Source organism: Aethalodelphis obliquidens, unplaced genomic scaffold, assembly GCF_003676395.1.
Source record: "Aethalodelphis obliquidens isolate GAN/ISIS:26980383/991018 unplaced genomic scaffold, ASM367639v1 scaffold1, whole genome shotgun sequence".
Classification (NCBI taxonomy): Eukaryota; Metazoa; Chordata; class Mammalia; order Artiodactyla; family Delphinidae; genus Aethalodelphis; species Aethalodelphis obliquidens.
This window is the reverse complement of record NW_020837945.1, coordinates 10695165-10706710: the sequence shown is the minus strand read 5'-3', so window position 1 is coordinate 10706710 and position 11546 is coordinate 10695165. Positions and strand designations below refer to the sequence as shown.

Sequence of the window (11546 nt, the reverse complement as noted above, 5' to 3'; positions counted from 1 at the left end):
CCACTCTCTCTCTCCCCCTCCCTCCCCTCCCCCTCCCCTCCCCTCCCCCTCCCCCTCCCCTCCCCGTCTCCCTCTCCCCCTCCCCCTCCCCCTCCCCCTCTCCCTCACACAAACACATCTCTGTGTAGTGAGAGGAGGGACTTTTGCATTTCTAGCTGTGGGTACCAGATCACAGGTGCACCTCCACAGACGACGGGGCCGTAGCTGTCCCATCAGCCTGCTGTCCCTCACCCACCCCTCCAGCCCTCTAACCTGCTGCCCTAGTGCCTATGCTCCTTTCCTCCTCTTTCTCTCCTCCGAGCACTTCGGCTCTTTCTTGTGTTTTCATTGTTGGGGGGAGGGGCTGTTCGCTGCTCCAGGAGCATCGTGCCTCTGCTGACCCGTGAGGTCCTTGCAGGGAGGGGTGCGGGATGAGACCCTCGTGCCCCGGTGGGTACCAAGTCTAGGAGGAATTGCCTGTTTGTGAGGAGGAAAGAGGATCCCAGGTGTGCTTTGTCTTCTCCCCACCAGTCTGCTTGTTCCGATTTGCTGATATGAGATGAAGGGCGGGACGTGCTCAGCAGACTATAATAGTTGAGAGGAGTGGGGTCCATAAGTCTTTTGACTCAGCCCCTAACCGACTGAGGTCTCTATTAAAAGGTTCCTGTTTTTTCACTTCTCTCCAGATACCACAGAGGATGGGGAATGAGGCAACAGTAACCAAAGCCACAAATATGGTGGAATGTTTGGTCTCGTTGCAGGCAGCCACGTGGAAAATCTGCGCGAGGGCATGTTAGTAGGTACTCCCCCTACCTCCCCCCTGCCCCACGCCATCCTGGCCCAGGTTGGCAGAACTTGGAATTTTAAGCATGAGGAATAAAGGGAATTATATTTTTCTTAAGTTTTACTGTGATTGCTGGCCGCTCCTAATCACAATTTAGAAAACAGAATTTACACAGAATCAAAGTTTTAAATACAGGAGACTCTGACTCTACAAGCTACAAATCCCAAAATAGAAGGGGACTTGCCCTCATGCTCGCATCTCAGCCTCCCTGCAGGATGCTGCTCTGGCCTTTGCCTAGGAGCCTCGAGGTGGCCTGGATCCCGTGCGGCAGGAGCAGATGACCAGAGCAGAGGTGAGATGCAGCCTGGCACCCTCGCTTCTCTGACCTGCTCAGGTAGGTCCAGAACTGACCCTGGGCCATGGCCTAGCCTCCTGCCTTTGTCAGGGCGGACTCTGCCGCCTAGCAGGTGACCCCCCCACCCTGCTCTAGGCTCCTGCGCTAGGGCCTCGGCCTCTGCTTCCTCACCTCTCTGCAGGATGAGGGCATCATGGGCTCCCAGCACACCTGGCATCACACCCACTACCTCTGGGCACCCTTTCCTCATACGTACTTACACCTATATGCCTCGTAAATCCCAGGGCAGGGGATGAAGAGTGGCCTTGGCTTTTCACGGAGACCCTATGCCCATCTAGTAGAGGTTCAGGTTTATTTTAAACACAGGTGTGTTTCTAGGCTTTGGGATTTAGAACTCAGTTTTGGAACTGGTGGAACATCTGGCCGTCTTCTTGGAAAATTCGGTAGCAGATCATCTAAGGATAGGAATAAACCATTGACCACACCCACAGGTTTTCTGTAAACAGTGTTTTGGGGTTTAAGTTAACCTTTCTGATACTCTCTTCTTCCACTAGGGGGAGATAATCACTATAGTAAGTCCCCTACATACGATCGAGTTCTGTTCTGAGAGTGCGTTCGGAAGTTCAATTTTGTGTGTACGTCCAACAAAGTTAGCCTAGGTACCCAACTAACACAATCGGCTCTATAGTACTGTACTGTAATAGGTTTATAATACTTTTCGCTTAAATAATACATAAAAAACAAACATGAAAACATTTTTAATCTTACAGTACAGTACCTTGAAGAGTACAGTAGTACAGTACAACAGCTGGCATACAGGGGCTGGCATCGAGTGAACAGTCAAGAAGAGTTACGACTGGAGGAGGGAGAGGAGGTGGGAGACGGTAGAGCTGAACGGTCGTCAGCAACAGGAGATGGAGGGCAAGCTGCAATGTCACTCACGCCCGACGCTGATGGCTCAGGTTCTGGTTCCTTGCTGGAACCAGATGCACGTTTGCATCTTTGAAAGTTTGAAACTTGGAGGTTTGTATGTAGGGGACTTACTGTATTTGGAGTTATTGATACTTTTCCAACCCTGTGTACATGAAGTCAGTAGATTTGTAGCTTGACTTTAAATAAGTGGTTGGATGCATGAACACGGTGGATGGAGTGATTGGTAAAGCCCACACGTCTTACTGCACCTACCCAGCCTCTCTCGGGACCATAACTGAGAACGATTCCATAAGACCACCGTCCCTGGGCAGCTGAAAGATGTTTCAAAGAACGTAAACTGGAATCTACGTCCTCCATGCACAAGAGAGCCCCAGGATGCCTCACACAGATCATATGTCGTCTTGTTAGATGGGCTCCTAACACGTTTTTGGCTTTTGAGCTTACAACATACTAGAATCAGATATGAAGAAAGGCTGTTGGCGGCAGAAATGCCTCAGAGCAAGAGAGACGGTCTTTGAGCAGCAGACCAGGCCTGAGAACTCGTCTGTACGATCGCCAAGCCCACACCAGGAACGACACCCATCATGACATTAAGGAAAGGTGAAACTGTCTTTATATACTTTGCTTAACGAGGCAGAGACGTACATAATATATTTCAGGAACTGAATATTTCAAACAAAAAATCTGGGGCGTTTGAAAAAAGGTCATCTCTTGCCAGTCTGTCACCAAATTCTCATCTCAGGGAAGCACACCTGCCTGGATGCGACCTTCCCAGCCTCCTGCAGGGGCCGGGCCTGCGCATGCGCAGTACTGCCGACTTGCGATCCCCGGCTGTGCTGAGATGCCACAGGTCTCGTCCTTGTTGGAGGGAAGCCAGGGGTGATGGAGAGTCTGGAGGGAAAAGAGGATTGAGGCTGGGTTCTTAAACGTGAGCGCACACGAGAGGCTGTTTAAAGTGCAGATTCCTGGGCTGGGCCCCAGACCCACGGCATCAGCCATGCGGGAGAGACCAGGAATCTGTGAACAAATTTGAAAACCCCAAGGGGATGCCGATGAGGTGGTCCTTGAATCTCCTTTGGAGCCTTAAACGATGGGCAGAGGGAGATGAGCCAGAAGCCGGGCTGGGAAGGAACATCTGGAGCCAGTAGGCTGGGGAGCAGGGGAGAGAACGTAGCTGCGAATCCTTGTTTAGCCCTTAACTATTCCTCCTGCTTTACATCTGTTACCCCCAACATGTGTCACCGTCCCCGTCTCACAATAAGGAAGCCGAGGCACAGAGAGGTTAACCTCTCTGTCTAAGTTTCCCCAGCTGGCAAGAGGCAGAGACAGGATGTGGACCTCGCAGTTCAGCTCTGGACCTGTACTTTTCACTCCCGTGCAAGGACAGGGCAGGTGGGCAGGCGTTCTTGTTCTTCCAAATCGTGGGTCATCAAGTCTTCAAGACGACACGATGAGGACAGAGGCCAGGCTGTGGGAAGTGGGGAGGGTATGAGGAAATAGAAACAGTGCCGTTTGCATCCTAATTTCAAGTGTGTGTGTGTGGTCTGCGAAGTCAGGAAACAAATCTTTGTCTGAGCAATATGTTGATTACAAATAACTGGTTAATTTTCAAATAATTGGCTCAGTATTTCCCTTGAGTTTCCAGATGTTTTGGACACTCTCTAATGTACTGATTGTACTTTTCAAAGATTCACAATTAGCCCCATTGAATTAAACTTGGAGGGACTTCTCGGCGAGCTGATTGTTTAAAAATTGTAAAAGAAGTTCTCCCAACTTTGCCGCCTGCTGTGCACCTCAGAGGTGGGGACAGAGACATTGGTAGCCTTAGGGGAAGGCAGGGTTGAGGGAAAGGTTTTTCCAGAAGGAGTAAGCTTGAGCATGATCACAGGCTGAAGGAGATGCGACAGGAAAAGGGAAGGGAACCTGGCCGGGCTGGAGGTGGATGGCATCTGGGGGCCGGGCACTGAAGGCCCCGGTACATGCAGGGCGAGGGGATACCCAGGGAAGCTGTGCTGGGTAAAGGCCTCGGTTTCCCCTTTAGCTTGAGGCAAGTCCTTCTACTCTGAGCGTGGGAGGGATGCTGGGTGCAGTGGGCAGAGCCCAAGGACCTGGGGCCTGCAGTCCCCTCTCCCCTCTCCCTCCAGGTCAGGGGCCTGAGCCGTGGACTACAGCTCCCTTCAGAGACGGCAGGGCCCTGGCTGTCACCAAGTCTGCTGTGGGGAGGGTGGCTTTTGCCCCCATGAGCCCTGCTGGGTGACACCTTTGTAACTGCCTGCGGTCAAGCCTGGAAAACCACACATGGGTTTTGAACCAGGAGCTGGACTCCTTGGTGGGAAAACTTATGCTTCCCCACCCTAACCCATCGTCCTGCACCACACCCTTCAGGGTCTTTCCTTTCCTTCTAGAATAGCCCAAACTCCTTCTCATACAACACGTTGTTTTCTTTTTCCATCCTGTCCCTTCCACACTTGCATTCTTCCTTTCATTCCACTCACACTGCTCCCTGCCCACCACACGCACACTTGCACGCACGCGTGCGCGTGCGCACTCACATACCCCGTGCCCTGGGAAGTGGGTAAGCTGGGCACACTTGACCTCTTCTTCTACCCACTGTGATGAAGTCACTGCTCTTCCTCTGGCCTCGGCTCCAGTTTCACCTCTTCCTGCTGCTCTGCCCCTGACTCCCCAGCCAGGCCCTCGACTCTGAGCCCTCACTCCCCACACCTCCAAAATCTCACTGACCGAGAGGTACTCCACACCACCAACCTGACTGCCTCCAGGGTCTGAGCTTACTTTCTTTGGGCCCCTGTCCGGGCCACACGTTACAGGCACATAGAAGGTGCTCGAATATTTGGTGAGTGGATGAGTGGTAACACCCAAAGGAAGGGGAGCAGGGATTTTCAGCTGGCCACATCACCACCCAGAATAAAGACTACTTTTCCCAGCTTCCTTTGCAACTAAGTCTAGCCAATGAGATTTAAGTGGAAGGTTTAAGTGTGAGACTTCCTGGAAAGTCCCTTAAAAGAAAAGGGATGAGCCCTTCTTCCTCCTTTTCTCCTTCTCTGCTACCTGGAATGCTAATGCAATGGCTTTTTCAGCAGCCATTTTGCACTATGAGGTGACGTTGAGGATGGAACCAAGTCTAGGACAGTAGAGGAAAAAGATAAGACCCTGAGTTCTTTATGATCGTGGATCCATCATATTAGCCCTGAACTGCCACCTTAGTATTTTTTGTTTTGGTGGGGGATGGGACGGTACCTTCTATTTTGTTTAAATCTCTGTGGTTAGGTCTCCACTACTCATAGCCTGACCTAATCCTAACTGACCCATAGAACCAGCTAGAGAGGGCTGTGAGGACTTCCTGATAGGAAGACGTGGATTCTAGTCCTGACCCTCCCGCCACTACAGGTGGGCATCCCTCCAGGTGAGTCAGTTACCACTTTGTCTTCATTTGTAAAACAAGCTTAACGATCACTGCCCTGCCTATGTACAGGGTGGTTGTCTAAACTGAATGAGGTCGAGTATATAAAAATGTTCTGTACATGTAAAACAATCACAAATGGAAGGAGTGTGTACCACCTGCGGGGATGGGGGGCAACTCGGTCCCCTGATTGGCCAGGTGCAGCTCGATCAACTCAGTTGAGCCTGGACCTTCCTTGAGTGGTCAAGGCCTGAGCCAGTGGGCATTCAGCTCCATTAACCTATTTCCCTCTGGGCTTTTTCCAGGGCAGCACATTTTCCAACGCGCCACCTCCTCAGGGGGAGCCTGGCCCACAGGAAGGGAGTGGGCGTGTGGTTGTTGGTCCTGATGAGGACCAAAGTGGATGAGATGTGCCCTCAGCCAACCTCTCCGAAGGAGTCAGCGCCACCAACATCACGAAGGGTCTTCCAGAAGATGTGTCCACACCTGCAGGGCTGCTGGGCCTTATCACCCACTGTTTTTTTTTTTTTTTTTTCTTTTTTGCGGTACGCGGGCCTCTCACCGTTGTGGCCTCTCACGCTGCGGAGCACAGGCTCCGGATGCGCAGGCTCAGCGGCCACAGCTCACGGGCCCAGCCGCTCCGCAGCACGTGGGATCCTCCCGGACCGGGGCACGAACCCGCGTCCCCTGCATCGGCAGGTGGACTCTCAACCACTGCGCCATGAGGGAAGCCCTCACCTACTGTTTATTTCATACAAGTGCTGCTCCCAAAAGGTTCCAGGCTGTACTCTCCATCCTCGCTGTCCACACCACCAGAAGAGACCTCTTATCCTTAATTCCCTAACCTATCGCAGACGGTCTTAAAAGAAATGCCAGAGAAAAGAATTTCCTTTGATCAAAAGACACATCTTCAGATGTGTCTACTCTGATTACAACCCAGTGATAAAAAGCAAGAATTTGCCACAAAGAGTGAAAAGGAAATGAGAAGCAGCTCTAACTGTGCATGCGCTTGCTGGAAGCCCAGCCTGCACTGCAGTAACAGGAGCTCCAGTTTATTGAGCACTGAGTTGGGGCTGGTCATGATGTAGTGGCTTGGTGTGTGCTAAGTGTTTAAGCCCTCAACTCTAGTTTACGAATGAGTTCGTTGAGCCTCAGGGAAGTAACTTGTCCAAAGTCTCATAGTTAACAGGCTGGAAACTTGCGATTCTAACGAGATCCATCCGATTCCCAGAAGCCCGTGTACTTTCCACTGTGTTCTCCTGGAAGTTTCCATGCTTGGCATAAAGCAGAATTTCTTAATTATGAGTACAATATTATGTAACTCAATTGTACATTACCCGTGGCCCTTTGATCTCTGGTTATACCGATGTTCTCTTTTTCCCTACTTGCTTTCTAATGATTGAACAAGGCCTCGAAGGAATACAATCCTAAACTCGTTTTATTAGATCGTCTCGGTTTTCCCAGAAAAATAGCTCCTGTTGGTCTATCTTGTTCATCTGGTAACCCAAAAACCTCCCATTTTTTTTCTCACTGCAAAATAGTGTGTCTTTAAAAAGTACCTGCCTCTAGCTCAATATTGTGCTGAAGTATGTTTTGTTGTGTCCAGTTGGAGGCAGCCACTTTGCCAGCTGATTGTCTGATGTCAGAGGCAAGCCTTACACCGTGTTTCAGTAACCAAGCCAAGCATGGCGGCTGGGCACACGGGCTTAGGCTCTGACTGGCCTGAGTGTCGCAGTCTCCTCATCTGTAAAATGGGAAAGTGATAGGACCTACCTGAGAGGTTGTTTTGAGGGTGAACTGAGCTGCTCGTTAGTAGAGAGGCTGTGTGAATAACAGTTCTACCTGGGAACTCTGGATTTGAACCTCAGCTCTTCCGCACTGGAGCAAGTTGCATATCTCTCTGTGCCTCAGTTTACCCTTCTGAGAAATGGAGACAATGGTAGTTCCTACATCGCAGACTGTTGTGAGGATTAAGTGAGTTAAGCGTGTATAGCTGTTAGTGGTTGTCACTACAGAACTCTGGACAGGTGTGAGATAAGTGCAACGTAGGGGCAAAACGCACTCACATCCCAAACGCAGGCCACCGACCCTGAAGTCACCAAGGAGGTCTGAGTCCTGTTACTTACCCTTAAGGAACATAAATTCTGAAACATACATGAAACAGGTAGCGAAAAAAACCACACAAAAGTACCATGCAGTGGACTTCCCTGGCGGTCCAGTGGTTAAGACTCCCCGCTTTCATGGCAGGGGGTGCAGGTTCGATCCCTGGTTGGGGAACTAAGGTCCCTCATGCCGCGAAGCATGGCCAAAAAATAAAAAAAATATTTTAATAAAATAAATAAAAGGTTTAAAAATAAAAGTGCCACACAGGGAGAGCCGTTTCACCAGGGGTAACTGTGTTACCCCTGGGAAATGCGCTGGGAAGTGAAGTATTTCAGTGGGAAATGCAGTATTTCAGCTGGCAGAAGAAAACCTTCTTTAGAACCTGTGCTCAGCTGAATAATGGTCCCTAAATGTATCCAGGTCTGAATCTCTGGAACCTGTGGATGTTACCCTATATGGAAAAAGAATCTTTGCATGTGTGATTAAATTAAGGATTTTGAGATGGTGAGACGATTCTGGATTATCTGGATGGGACCTAAATGCAGTCACACGTGTCCTTATAAGAGGGAGGCAGAGGGAGATTGGACACAGAAGAGGAGAAAGTAATGTGGCCACAGAAGCAGAAATTGGAGTGATGTGGCCACAAGCCAAGGAAGGCGGGCAGCCACCCAGAAGCCACAAGAGGCCGGGAATGGATTCTCCCTTAGAGCCTGTGGAGGGAGCGTGGCCCTGCTGACACCTTGATTTTGGCTCAGCGGAACTGATTTCAGACTTCAGGCCTCCAGGACTGGGAGAGGATACGTTTTTGTTGGTTTAGTGCACCAAGTGTGTGGTAGTTGTCACAGCAGCCGCAAGAAACTCATACTGCACGGTCGGCTGTAAAGTGGGAGGTGCAGCTGAGAGTGTCTGGTTCCCAGTGGTTGGAGGTGGTAAGTGTGATTCATCTGCAGATAAAATGCATAAAAACAGGATGCTGCAGAAGTCCACCGCTTAGTTGCTGAAAAGCACTGAACATCTGTTTTCTGACAAAGTGTTTCTAAATAATCCAGGGAGTTTCAGGAAGGAATTAGGGCAGAAGACAAGCAAAGAATCTGATTTTTCTGTGCTTGGCTAGCGGGAACCTGGCCTCACCATCTGATATATAGGCAGGTCTGTTGGGAGTTGGTAGCAATTTTCAGACATTGTTTTTGACATACCCCAGAATAATTACTTCTGCTATAAAATTACTGCCTGAGCATACATAAACAAGAGTGAATTTTATGATATGTTTAATAGGAGGCAGGGATTTTTTTTTTATAAAAGTGAAAAATACCACCACAAACCCTTACAGCCACCATTAGCAGCAGCCCCAGACTTTAGGGTGCCGTTAGCCACAGGTGGCTCAGCAACCAGGGCCCCGAGGTGCAACTGCATGACAGGCTAGTGACCTCCCGTTGGGATTCTTGGAATTGGAATGGGAGACGGATTGGATAAGTGGGTTCTGTAGACCCTCCTGTTTACGTCACCTGTTCACCCACCAAGTCCAACTTGAACCAATCACTGTCATAGCTTTCCAGGTTCCTTATGGGGACCACCAACTTGCCTGGAGGATCTGGTTGGGGTTTAACTTCCTTGGATGTCTCTTGCTCACCCTCTGCCTCCTTGCTTTCAAGCAATGGAAGGGAAAGAGCCTGTTCAGCCACCATCTGGACCACATCTGTTGATGGCAAGCCGGCTCCCTGTGGATTATTTTGGTGGACTGAAACCGGTAGGCACACTAGTTAATTTCAATTTTTTGTGAGCACACTCTTGGTTCTCTTTTTTTCCTCACACAACCTTTAGCTCTGTTCATCTCTCTCACTTCCCAGCTCCTTTGGGCTCGGTTAACTCTCATCCTCTCACTGACATAATAGCCCTCAGAGTGGCCTTAACCAGATGAAAGTCAAGATCACTAATTTACCAACAAGATTTAATGAAACCTTCAGCAAACCATAAGCACTTTGCCAATGCCCTTAGGAAGCAGTCCTCACAGCATCTCTGTGAGGTCATTGTTGGAGTATCTTTGGCTGCAGTGGTCCAGAATCAAACCCAACAGAATTGGTAAAGATCATGCCCACAGCACGGCCCTGCTGTTAGAGGAATCGCACTTCAGAAAATTTACCAAGATAGTAGTTTTCCCATCTTTGTACTTTGTTAGTTAGTGTTCTCCATTTGCTTGGGTTCATCCTTTCAATCCCTTTGCTAATTAAATCACTGAAGAGTATATACTTGTAAGAATAGACACCATCAGTGGACTGCAAACAAAACTCCTTTCTGTAATTGATGATAAACCATTTCAGAGAAGACCAGGCTGAGTCTAGAGGGTTCAGATAACTGTAAGCGGAAGGCAGAGAGAGTAGTTCATGGCCATAGGACTTGGCCACCTGTGGACAACATGTGATGTTCGTTAAGTTAAGGACTGATGGGACATGGACCTGGGCCTCGGATTCTATGTCTTCCTTTGGCTTCATCTCATCCTGCTGCCTTCTGTCTTTGACCACAATGGTGCACTTCCCGTAGGTCTTCTTTGCCACATCACAGAACTCAGAGAAGAGGCTGTCTTCTTGTTTGATGCATAACTCATCCCTTAGGAACATCCGATATTTCCAAGGCATCCATCCTTGACTACCACCAGCATGCACAATACACCAAGTTGGAGTTGGCATGGAATAGCCATCACTAAAATCTTCCCCTGTTACAAGACTCTCAGGGATATAAGTTTCCCCCAAATATACAGTTGTAAACCCATCATATTGCAGTGTTCTCAGGGTTTTCAAATACTGGAGACATTGCTTCCTCTTCATGCTGTTGAATAGATTTCTGATAATAATGTTTCTTAAAAGAGGTTTCGCAAAGTGAGGCATGGTAGCTCTTCAAGTGTTTTTCAAAGCTTGAGTGTCTCCATCTGCAGTGATCTGGCAAGAGTGGGATGATGACCTCATAAAGGGCTTTCTTACAGCTGAGCTGGTCCCATAGATACACTTGAGATTTCAAAGCATCATGAAACACACACTCAGAACAATTCCTTTCTGGCTTGTATGACGTGGGAATGGGAATGGCAAGCCATCCAAGATGTTACTTTGACATTGCATCTGTAGTAGGTCTGGAGAGAGATTGGCAATTGTATTAGTTTGCTAAGGCTGCCGTAACAAAAGAGTAGAAATTTATTTTTTCACAGTTCTGGAGGCTAGAAGCCCAAGATCAAGGTGTCAGCAGGTCTGGTTTCACCTGAGACCTTTCTCCTTGGCTTGCAGATGGCCACCTTCCCCCTATGTCCTTATTTGACCTTTCCTCTGTGTGCCCACGTGTCTCTGTCCTAACCTCTCCTTATAAGGACACCAGTCCTGTGGGATTAAGGCCCACCCATATGACCTCATTTTACCTTAATCACCTCTTTAGAGACCCCATCTCCAAATATAGTCACATTCTGAGGTCCTGGGGGTCAGGGCTTCAACATGAGATTTGGGGGAGACACAATTCAGCCCCTAAAGCAACCTTTTAACAGTGATGAGCCAAGTTCCTCACTCATTTCCATTTAGGTCATGAGGATGAAGTGTAATATATTTGTTCATTCAACCATTCTGAGAACCTACTATACACCAGGCATTGTGCCAGGCCCCAAGGGTACCAGTCATGATGTGTCCGGTGGGGCCTAGACACATACATGGTTTATGTCTGTGTACACATGGACTTTGTGCCTGCTGCCTGTCCACTTTCACAATCAAGAGTGGTTTTTCCAGGTGGCAGAAAAGGTATGGCGAACAGTGAAAGAAAGTCAGCCTGCATACCTGTCTTTCACTGGGGCTGCCAATTCTTGAGCTAATTCAATACCCCATCTACAAAGGACTTTAGTTTTATATACTCAAGGCAAAATGACAGTTTACTTCAAACTCTAGCAGCCTCTTTAATTTCCTTTGTATTTTCTTGTCTCCTTAAAGATCTTTCATAAATGT

At 48.9% G+C, this 11546-nt stretch overlaps 2 protein-coding genes across 4 annotated transcripts in view; one reads left to right on the top strand and one right to left on the bottom strand.

Moving 5' to 3' along the window:
• The window catches only part of SMIM11 (small integral membrane protein 11), a 17135-nt gene extending 11064 nt beyond the window's left edge, over positions 1-6071 (top strand). For 2 of the 3 annotated variants that reach the window (XR_003431638.1, XM_027100846.1), the window contains one exon: positions 666-880. The gene's annotated coding sequence lies outside the window, so the exon portion shown is untranslated. Of the gene's footprint in view, positions 1-665; positions 881-5777 lie in introns of those variants that run through there. The other variant, XM_027100856.1, reaches the window with a different exon arrangement.
• Positions 6072-9509: 3438 nt separating this feature from the next.
• CUNH21orf140 (chromosome unknown C21orf140 homolog) lies at positions 9510-10523 on the bottom strand. The gene has a single exon (XM_027100799.1). The coding sequence runs from the start codon at positions 10455-10457 to the stop codon at positions 9687-9689; it is 771 nt and encodes a 256-aa protein (XP_026956600.1). The 5' UTR covers positions 10458-10523; the 3' UTR covers positions 9510-9686.
• Positions 10524-11546: the final 1023 nt, after the last annotated feature.